The sequence below is a fragment of the Andrena cerasifolii genome, chromosome 7, assembly GCF_050908995.1.
Source record: "Andrena cerasifolii isolate SP2316 chromosome 7, iyAndCera1_principal, whole genome shotgun sequence".
In the NCBI taxonomy this organism is placed as follows: Eukaryota; Metazoa; Arthropoda; class Insecta; order Hymenoptera; family Andrenidae; genus Andrena; species Andrena cerasifolii.
In genome coordinates this window covers 9,511,751-9,522,814 of record NC_135124.1, presented here as the reverse complement: position 1 = coordinate 9,522,814, position 11,064 = coordinate 9,511,751, and the positions used below count along the sequence as shown (strand labels likewise).

Genomic DNA, 11,064 nt, shown 5'->3' with positions numbered 1-11,064 from the left:
CGATATTATCGATGCACTATCGATAACTTACCAATGCAATGCTTAGGAGCATATAAACATGGAGGAAGCATACAATCAGCGAAAATGTAGACGGCGGTTTCTACCGAGAGAAAGATATACATTGGGGACACTCTCTCTCTTTCTAACATCAAAAGAAAAACACTGGCGCTAGAAAGAGAGAGACTGTCCCCAATGTATATATTTCTCTTTCTACCGCCGTCTACATTTTCGTCCATTGCATACTTCCTCCATGTTTATATGCTCTAAGATGCAAATAATAATCAATTATTATCGATATATCAAAATATCATGCCGTACCTCGATTTAATATCTCCGAAAATCGGCGTGTCGTTCTAATTGGACGCGGGCCAGAAGGGCGATCGAAGCGATACCGCGAGGCTGTATGCGCCAGTAGTAAATCTCGTGTTTACGTCGGGGCATGCGGAATCGAGTGAGTGCGCGATGTTGAATCCAACCAGGTACGGTTCGCGACTCCTCGGCAGAGTCGAGTGAACGTAGCAACGACACGCAGCTAAAACGCTCGCGATTCTCGTTGCTCGATATTCGAATCAGTCTCGAGCGAGTCACTCTCCGGCACGGACCCAAGTATCGCGCGTAACGTTCGTTAAACCTCGAGCAGCACCCTCTCCGATCGCAAAAGACATTGGCAGTAATCGCGAGAGATAAATAAAATATACCAAATCCCGCCCGTGAGCGATCGACCGCGCGTGATCGTGCGACAAAACTAGCCGGTAGATTGAAATGCGCTGTTGCTGTTTCGCGTAAGTTGCCTGCGCCCGAACGGCTGGGGGATCGCGCTGGGGAGGCCCTCGTCGGTGGTGCTGCGGTCGTTAGCCACCCCCCCAGTTACCAAGCTGTCTATACGTGCGGTCGCCATTGCCGGCGGAGAGCGGCGTCGGTGTAACGCCGCCTGCGCCATATCGCTCGGCGGTGCCAGAGGGCCCAGAGGCGCCACTACGCGAGTCAGTCGACGGTCTGCCGGTGAGCAGTGCGGACGCGTCGCGGTAACGGGATAGCCACGGTTTGTCGCGTTGCCTGCAAATAATTGCTGGCACGTCCGCGATTCACCTCCCACCGTGTTCTCGGTGGGCCAGGGGTAACAGTAACACGGACGTCTACCCGCGGACAGAACGGAACGGAACCCGCCTCTCCCCTCCGCCGGAGCTTCCCCCCCCGAAGACGGCGACGACCCTCTGCCTCCCTCCCTGGGCGCGCGCCACGGTTACCCGGTGTTGAAGCAGCGCCGCGGCGGTTCCCCTCTATTGATCGAATTCGACCAGCGAAGTTTCCCCTAGCGTGTGCGGTAGTGGCGACCGGCAGTGGCTCTCGCGCTTACGTTCCTCGGTTCGGTGTGCGGTAAATAATCGCGATACCTCGGCATGGCTACTCCGACCTCTTGCACGCGGTTCAGTGACAACTACGATCTCAAGGAGGAGCTGGGCAAGTAAGTAACAGTGGACATCCTATAATAACATGATCGACGGGGGGGGTGGGTGGGAGTGGGGGAGGGTACCGATGGAGACGGGGCGAACTGACGGCGGGAGTGTTGATAATAGCAGGTGAACGTTACGTTTAACGTTAACCCCGCGTGCCCTCGACGTTTTCTTTCGCACCAGTTCGTGTACACACGCGTTACAAGCTCTCTCTGTCTTTCCTATATATCGTTCGCTCTCTCCGACGTTCCGCTGGCCAGTGGTGTCTGTCTCCCACGGTACTCCGTCGTGTTTTTACACGCCGCGGACTGGTGTCACGAGAGTTAGGTGCGTCGAGGCGTATCTCGGTGGCATCGGATAGATTGTTCCAAGTTTGTGCACGTTATCGCGCGATGACTTTGCGGTGCACGACCGACGGAGCATTTCTAGCGCGATTCCTAGCAGACGACGCCGTGTCGTCGGCCATGATTATTCTCTACGTATGCGGGGCCTCTTTCCTCTCCGATCGTTCCGTCCCCCTCCGTTGCTCCCCTGCCCGTTACAGGTTTATCCGTGGTTCTCTTTCTATCGTTTGGTCTTCCTCGACCCGCGGATCCTCTGTATTCGAGCGCCTGCTGTCTCTCTCGCGCGCGGGAGACACCCCGTTGCATTTTGTCTATATTTAAGCGGCACGGCCTGTCTGCTCGTGGCTCAGCCTCTATATATAAAGCGTCAGGGCGCTTGCCGTGAACGCGTTACCCATCGCGGTGGTCTGAACGTCTCGAAAAACTACGGCATCCGCATCGTGTACGCGGATCTGTCACCAAATCAATACGATGTCGTCGCGCCGCTTTTTACCATCGTCCCCCTCCTTCGACCTCCTTCTCGCACGTTCTGCAACCCCATCGCACTGTTTTGTCGCTCGTCCACGCTCTTATCATCTTTCCTTCACCCTTCCGCGCCTCTTCAAGATCGTCCCCGTTTCCCTTCGCTATTCGGCATCCTCCCTGTCCAGCCGCGGCAGGTGGTTGCAGTCTTGCGCGACGTTGTCCCTAGAAGTCACTAGGCCCCGCCGACGCGTTGTTTTCCTTGCCTATCTGTCCTTTTTATCGCCCCTACCATCCCTTCGTCGATTCCTTATTTCCAAGCAATCATCGCGTCATGGAATTACTCTTAATAACACTACCCATATTATTTTTCACCGCCTCTAGTGTCCGGGAGTAAATAGGCAACGAATCTTTAGCAAATGTATATACTTCTGTTTAAATCGCGAAGCTGATTTGTACGAATTCTCGCGTTGTTAATTCGGTGATCTTGGAATTACGTTCTGAGGATAATTGCGGGGGGGAATTCGTGTTAATTCGTTCGTGAAAGGCTGCAGTTGCTTAGTCAGGGAAATTTGTAACGGCAGCAACGTTTTGTCACTAAGTTCGTCGGGGTGGCGTAGGGTGTCGGTCTCGTGTGGCGCGTAACCTCGATTGACCTCGACTCTCGCGGAATCGTGGGGATTTCTTGGGTCGAGGGACTCGAGCACACGGCTAAGGAGAGAAATTTCTGACCACACCCCCGCGTCTTTTTGGGAGAGTTTGCGGTACGGTCGATAAACACTGAGCGTAGAGCACGCGTAGAGCACGCGTTACACGGTGTCACCTGCTCGTCTTGTATCAACCCCGCACCATATCCTTCGTCTCCTCCAATCTATCGTGCCAATTAGCCGTAGATATCGGTTTCCCTTTTCCTCTTCGACGAGTCGTACGGGTTCCCTGAACCCCACTATCGACCGGTTTACAGAGTGTCGATTTTACAGCGGGGCGATTTACAGCGCATTTCGTTTTATCGGCCATCGGGGAGCACCTTTAGTCCCTCGCCTATCTGTTTCCGATTTTTACCACCCTTAAAGTCGACGAAGCATTCTTTGCTCCTGCTAGTTACTTAATTGCGTCCAGCTTTGCTTTTTAGAGCGCCTGGATTGCCGATACTGGTACTCAGGGACGTTCGGAGGCGATATTTCTTGGTTGTACAGGTTTTCGATGGGGGCACGGAGCTAGCAGGCTTTTTACTTCAAACGACCGTATCGAAGTCGTTGAATTTCAGTCGACCTAGACCGTTGTCCGCGCATGTAAACACAGTCGAGACGTTCCCGTCAGTTATTAGTTTATCTAAACGTGCTTTGGGTCCAGCCGTTATGAGTATTCCTAGAATTCTTTGAATACACTGGCAACAGGGTCATCTAACTCGGGAAATGTCGTTACCACGTTTTCAAATATAAAAGAGTCGATCCCTAAGGCATATGTACAATCTACTCCCACTGATAAAAATTGTAAACAGAGAACAATAAGATTTCGTTGAAGGAATCTTTCTTCTCCATTCAGAAATGTTTACAGAAAACTCTGTGACGTAAGATCTACAGTGGCGATCGTAAGAAAGTTCAAAGCTCGTAAACTTAAATTAGGGTTTAAGTAATATCTTAAATTCTTAATTTCTTAAATTCTTAATTTCTAAAGGAACTGATATTAATTAAACTTTCTTTCCACCACCACTACCGCTATTCCTCCCAATTCAAAATTGCTTTCAACAGATTAGTAAGCTCAATCTTATACCCCTCGAATTTAGAAAGCACACTTGGCTACAATCTCACGTCGCTGCGCGGAGTCGCTCGTTATCGTCGCCGTTGTCGCTAATTATTCGCACGCTGGAACAATTTCGGTGGGCGCTCGCGAGGAATTCGGCGGCGTGTCCGTGGACCGGCATAATCAAAACATTTTCCACGGCGTCCCGTTGAATAATTCAACGGGACGCCATGGAACGGCGGCTGGCATCTCGCGCGTGGCACCTTTTCCTATTGATTTCGAATCGAACGCGAGAAGATGGGACGAAGATGACGATGAAGAAGACCACCCCGCCCTGGCCACGGTCGTTTCGTCGATCCTGATCGACGCGTCGCTCGTTCCAGGCAGATTTGATTAACGATCCTCCACAAACCCCTGGGAACTTTTGGCGCGGGCGCTGACCGCCAGCTGGAACGCTCCTTTCGCAGTTCCACGTTCCCTCCTTGTGCAACGATTTCCCTGGTTTTTGCTTGCAGTAGACAGTGGAGATAGATGGTCAATACTCCCACCAGGAGTTTATTAATCCTCCCTGCAGGAGATTATTAATCCTCCTTCTAGGAGATTATTAACTAATTTCAGACGTTGGTATCAGATGATTCAGTCGATTAGAATCGTTCTAAGTTTCTGCAAGCGACTAGTTTTCTAAAATTTCTCTCTTTGGTAGGGACTTTCATAGAACTGACTATCGCCACCATTAAAACATTGGAAATTGGAATAATATTCGAAATATCCAAGATTCTCAGCAGATAATTCTTAACAAGCTAATTATTTATATTTCCAGTCTCCTTTTTCTCTTTGGCACCGAAGCTTATGAACCGTCGTTTGGTAGAAGCTCCGGACTCCGACGACCACCATTGGTTATCGGGCACGCGTGAAATAGTTGCGGTAGAATTCTCGGTTCTCTTCTGATGTTTAGGGTGCGAGAGCCGAGAATTTACGGCGAGATCTCTTGCGTGATTTATCGCCGAGGGTGCAGAAGCGTTTCTGCGCGTCACGGCACCGCTAAAAATATAGCATGTCGGTTTCAACGCGTGATAAAGCGTCGCGTGCTGGGACTTTATAAATGAAAATAAAATAAATCGATGACACGATCGAGCCCCGTTGTTTGTTGATAATCAGAGACCATAAACCTTACTCCAGCAATTTAACCCTTTACATGGCTCTAGCACGCGCTATTCACCAGTATTCTATATTCCCAACCTCGGTACTTCTCTCCTCCATTCCCAATCCTCATCCACAATTAACTCACTTAATTCCCTTTCAAACTCCTCAAAATTCCACTTCCCTTTCCCTCCAGCAAAAGCCATACAAACAAATATTCGTCGACCCTCGATCAAATCCACGACTAATTATAACAAAACGTGTAAATTAACGTATCAACTCTGCCCGTAAGTTCAGCTCAGTATTCAATTGCAATCGACGATTACTTTTATTAGGAAGTTAATGAAATTTTCCATCGATATTCGATTATAGAATCCACCTTGTTTAACCGATTCTGTGTCTTTCCTATTCCGAACCCAACTGTGTCATACATCTTTAAAGAAAATAAATTAATCCAGGTGTCGTTTCAAGATCGAAACCTTCGCCGTCCAGATATTATCTGAGATAAAGTTGGATACACTCGTACGCCGTGCGATCGATCTTCCTAGCGTTACTCTGTTTACATGCGTGCCTGTGTTTACATCGATCATACACATGGAGGTGCTTCGGCAGCCTTGGATCACAGTTATCCCCAGCCACCAAACAAACACCCGTCTACGTTTTCACGCGCGCAGATATTTTGTTTAGGTACATATTGGACATTCCGCGTTCGCCGATTACAGACCCACCCAGATTCTGCAATCGCGTTTCCTTCGCGACGCCCCTATTCTCTGGCTAAACAAACCGCGAGGGTGGAATCAAAGACACGGCGGTGCGAACGATTATTTCGGCGCGGAGGCTCCCTCGGTTAGTCGGGACGTCGTAAGGCAGATAATAAAGCTCGACGCGCTGCTGGGGACTTATAGAAACCCAGCGAAATTTGGTGCGAGACGATATTACGGGGATGAAGCATGGTTGCCATTTGTATTCGACTCGGGGGATGTTTCTGCACCGTTGTGGAAAATGGAGTTGGATCTTCCACCTCGACGGTGCTTATTTCGCGGCTCCTTCGGGGGGACTGTAGTTTAAAGCTTTCGAAACAACGGTGGAACGAAAAATTCAATGGTGTATGGTGAGATTGTCACTGGTTTATTCTACCAACCCTCCAATCTACGAGATATAAATTTAGAATAAAATATTCTTTCCATCGAAAATATTCCGATTTCTACTACCGATCACAGTTTCATATTTCTTTCCGCCACCAATCGGAATCCAGTAACAGGAAATAACCCTTCGTCCCCGTCCCCCATTTCCTGAAACCTTCCCCCCAAGGTAATCAGTTTCCAAAAGAGTCTTTCGGCTTCGAATCGTTAACAAACTGATCGACACTCGCTCCGCCACAGATCTATATCCGTATTCATCCCGGTTCGGATCGAGTCGCCCCAGGACTTACGGCCAAACCGATTCGCGTGTTAGTTTTGGCAGCGGCCTGCGCTGACATTAAGACCCAGGGTAAATATTGGCTCTATCGAAGACCGCGAGGGAAATGCCAATTCCCAGCGCGAAGTAGCAGCGCGTTCCTCGTAACGTTTCGTTTGCACGTACGTTACGCTTTTCAGTTTTCCAGCCTCTGGCTGGCCTGGCACGAAGGGGGGATCCATCGCGAAACCGAACCGCAGCCTCCCCCTTGGTCAAAGCATTCTTCGAGGGAAGAATTCCCTCTCTGTTCCTCGCCCAGAAAGGAACTATAGCCCGGCTATGGCCCAGTTCCTCGAATCGCCCTAAACACCCTCGTTTCTACTATTATACACACTCTGCACCGGAGTTTCTTGCCCCTTTTCGTGGCTCATAGACCTCTTTGGCAGCCTGCTGTTTCCTGTGCCCCTTTCTTGGAGTAAAAATATTTTTAAACGCTTGGCGCTACTAAGGGAATTAATTAAATGGAGATTTTATCTGACGATTGGTGGGGCTGCAATTTTTTGCAAATTCTAGAATCTTTTGGGTACACGTTGAATTTTATTTCCCCCAGATTTTGTCTTGTTAACGATCATTTCCACCCCCGGTAGAATGCCAGAGAAATTAGTATTCATGGATCGTGCGCGAGCTCAATCTTCCCTCGCCCCCTTTCTTTATTCAAGCTTCGTTGCAGAACGAAGGTAGATAAATCGATATCCAGAAGCTATAGGGTAGTTTACGGTGTTTTTATTGCGAGCAGCGTATACCGGAGTTCCCTGATAAAGCGGGCAAGTGAGTCGTCCCTCCGCCAGCGATATATCAGCCCCCATTTTTCCAAAGTGCCGACGCAGGCTCCACTTTTTCCCGAGGCTATGCAGAGTCCCTCACGAGGCCCTTCCACAGTCGCGCTTCCGAACCGTCGTTCCGAGGGAAATTATCGAATCATCAGGGATTATCGGGGGCTAGAGAACGAGCGCGGGCGTGCTCACTTTTTGCAGGTGAATTTCTGGTGTTAATGCACGGCTCCTTGCTCCCCTCGCGAACCTGTTGAACAGGAAATTGCTGGATTTACAAGGATTATTGCGGGGACGTTCGGTGTTAACGACCATTAAAACAGGGATTTTCATTCTTACCCTTGCTCCGTGTTGCTTTCTTCCACCGGGCTTCGAGGAGGTCGAGGCAAGGAAAAGAACCTCTGTTCGACGCGCCTCTTATATGAGGCATTGAGAACAAAAGCGGACTAACCCACATTCAAAAAAAAATAATTTTTCCTATTTTATATGATTATCGGAGAGAGAGGAGGGAAAAAGATGAGACTTTATTATAGTTCGTTGGACAATATAAGCGATAAGCTTGAAACGCCATCCTGTTTAAACACAGGAAAAAATAATAATAAATAAATAATAGCTGCGCATAACATTCTGCATAATTCAGATCGACCTTCTGCCAAATTGAACCCAGCTGTAATTCCACCCCATTCTGATCGATTTAATACACTCTCACCTCAAAATCCACGCAAACAGCGACCTTTCAACCCCTCACTTTTAAACACCCCAAACTAGAGCCCACTATGTGATCCCAGTTCCATAAAATTTTCGCAACAATTCATGCAATCCACGTAACTTCCTTTCCCCAAGATCCCACGATTCCTTCCCTTCGTGGTAAGCTCTCTGTTCCTCCTAGAAGCTGCTCCCTAGTAGTCGCGGGAATTACGAGGCGTCTTTAGCTTTTACGGTCTTTAAAGACGACATTTTTGCCAGCCGTTACCGCTGCCCGGCTTCCCTGCTTTACGAGGTAATTTCGCCGCTTTCCCGGCTGCAAAAAGGCGGAGAACGGCGTATGGTAATGCGCCGGGGCGTTGGTGGGGTGGGCGATGAAAGAAAAAACGAAAATTCATAACGTCACCGCGCAGAAGTGTCTGTGACTAATGGCGGGGGATGCTCGTTTCGAGGGGGTGGAGACGATTGCGAGGGATTGGACGGCGGGAGACCGGAACCCGGAGGTGTTTCGAGCCACCCCCGAGTACATTGGTCGCCGGGGCACAGGTTTTAAGGCAGAAGGGTCTGGGTGCTCGTCGATGAGCATTTCCACCGTAATTTTTGCCTCGTTGAACTGCAACGCTCGCGCCTCGCAAAGCCTCCCTCGTCTATTGCGCGTGTTCGTCGCGTAATTAACGGTGGAAGTTTCAATGGCGACACGGGGGTGCCTTCCGCGCGAAATATTGAATATTTCATTCCGCTTGTAGGGTGCCTTTCCTGGGAATTGATGGAACTTTTATATTGCTTATTATTTTCCTGCTTCTGTTTATTGAAATTTGGCGTTAGTGATTACCCACCCCGTTGGTGACTGGAACGCCTCCAATCTCTGGCCACCGACTTATTAATATCCTGCGCAGCCTTGCACGGAGTAGAAGTAACTTTTTATTTCCTACGGGCGAAGGGGAATCGATGGGAATGGCCCTTCCGTTTCGCAGTGTTACTCGCGATGCGCATGTTCGGTGCTCTGCCTCCGATTAAGAGTTAATGGCACACGAAAACGTCGATATCTCGGTCAACTCGCCGCCAATCGACCTTTAACCCTTTCGTGCTCGCTGACTCCGGCGAAACGCTCCGAATTCGGAGGCAAGCTCGATGCAGGAAGTCCACTTGCAACGTGTCGCCAGCTCGCACCCCGATGGAAGCTGACGCCATCGCGTTTAATCCTCTCCACGCCCATTTTAATCAGCCGGGTCTATAAATTACGAAATTTAATACAGAGGCGAGTCTAAAATTCTCACGTGCAAACAAGAAATCTCTTATCAACTCTTTGATCGAGCACCTCAACGTGACGCAACACCCCATGCTACCTTTCATCAACATATTCCTAGAGTAAAAAAAGACCTCTGTTAATATTTTCACCTCCAATTCCGTTCGTTGAACCAGAGCAATTGACGAGCGGCGAGGAAAAAATGCGAAATCGGGTTGCAATCGGAATCTTATCGCTTTATCAGTCCGGGAGGAGGCCCGATAAGCTGTGGATAGCGGATCGATCGGCGAATGGGGTGATTCCTCTGGTTCTCTTTCGAGTGGTCGAATATTAGGATGTTCCCTGGGAATCGATCGAGGGGGATGAATTCTCGTTTTCAAATATCGCAGGGGGGTGGTGGCGGGGGACAGGGTTGATGGAATGGGCAGGGGCCTATGGGTTCGATGGGTCGTGCAATTTAATGAGATTTCGCGGGTCGATCGTTCGCACGATTAATTAACGAGCTCCGTTAATACCGTCGAATTATTATGCGCCGGGGTGCATACTTACGCGCGACCTTCCAGTCGATCACATCGCTGTCGCCGGTTCCCAGGGCCCTATTTCGGGGTGTTCCCCATTTCTTTTCCACCCACTCAGGGCTGCTAGCTTGAAAACAATGAGCGCTGGCAACGGCTCGCAAAAATGCTTGCGAATACCAAGTTCCTGCAAATATTTGCCATTCGTGCCCCCGGGGGCATTCTCGCCGGTTGGTTTCCCTGCCTCGGAGGGAGTCGCTGGATCGATCCTTGATGGAAAATTGCCAATAGGTGCACGTGGGGCGGAGCTATGGACAGGGTGCATTGATTCCTCTATTCCTCTAATGTAATTGATCCGTGCCTGTGTCGCGGGTAAATCTCCATTTGGGGTCACCGCGGTGCGCGATGAACTTTAATACCCGAATCCTCCGATGTATGTAAGTGCGTTACCAGTATCCCTGGAACTGGGATGGAAAGACCTACGGGGTAGGACCCTAAGTAGAACTACCCGGGAATAAACAAACACGACTCCCAAGTAGAGAGCAAACATTCCCAAGTAAAGACTTCCATCGCACGCTTCTGTAACTACCCCTAGACATACCACTGCCGCCCGTAAGAATTGGAACGCCCGCTGTATTTTCACAAAATACGATATTCGGTGCAGATCGAATACGTTTCACTGCTTTTAATTTAAATTACCAAACAAGGGGAGAGTTGCGAGAGCTCTTCAATAAATTTTCAAAGTTTTTCACAATTGTACTCCACACAGAGCAGGCGTTCTAATATTTATAAATGCCAGTGTAGAACTATCCCAGTATAAATATCAAAGATTTCTATGTATTCTTAAGCACCCCTTACAGCCACCCATAGAAACAGCTCCTTGAGCTTCCATTACTGTTAACGAACTGCTCCACCAATGGTTCCCCCAGCACCACATTTTCACCCCCTAAGATTCACTCAAGGAACTCGTTGCTGCGCCTGCAGGAGGGGCGATTCGCCGTGTCCATGGGGTCGTTACAGAAATTTCTATTAGCTTATGGAAGGGGCTCGACCTGACTGGCCTAGTGTTCGGTATGACCCGCCCTGACTCGGTTCCACTCGGTCTGAGAGGGTGACTCGCGTGTCCTGCGGGGTCCTCCCTGGAGACATTCCCGTGGCGACCCACGATCGATATCCGGACGGCTCTGCTCGTCGTGTGCCACCGTAGATACGCTCACATCCACACGC

At 49.5% G+C, this 11,064-nt stretch overlaps 1 protein-coding gene across 37 annotated transcripts in view; it reads left to right on the top strand.

Moving 5' to 3' along the window:
• The first annotated feature begins 462 nt into the window (after positions 1-462).
• The window catches only part of Camkii (Calcium/calmodulin-dependent protein kinase II), a 113,753-nt gene continuing 103,151 nt past the window's right edge, over positions 463-11,064 (top strand). For 4 of the 37 annotated variants that reach the window (XM_076817263.1, XM_076817256.1, XM_076817266.1 and 1 more), the window contains exon 1: positions 466-1,465. In XM_076817263.1, coding sequence (XP_076673378.1) covers positions 1,401-1,465 — 65 coding nt within the window. In that variant the 5' untranslated portion in view covers positions 466-1,400. Of the gene's footprint in view, positions 1,466-11,064 lie in introns of all 37 variants that reach the window. The other 33 variants (XM_076817283.1, XM_076817286.1, XM_076817285.1 and 30 more) reach the window with 21 other exon arrangements.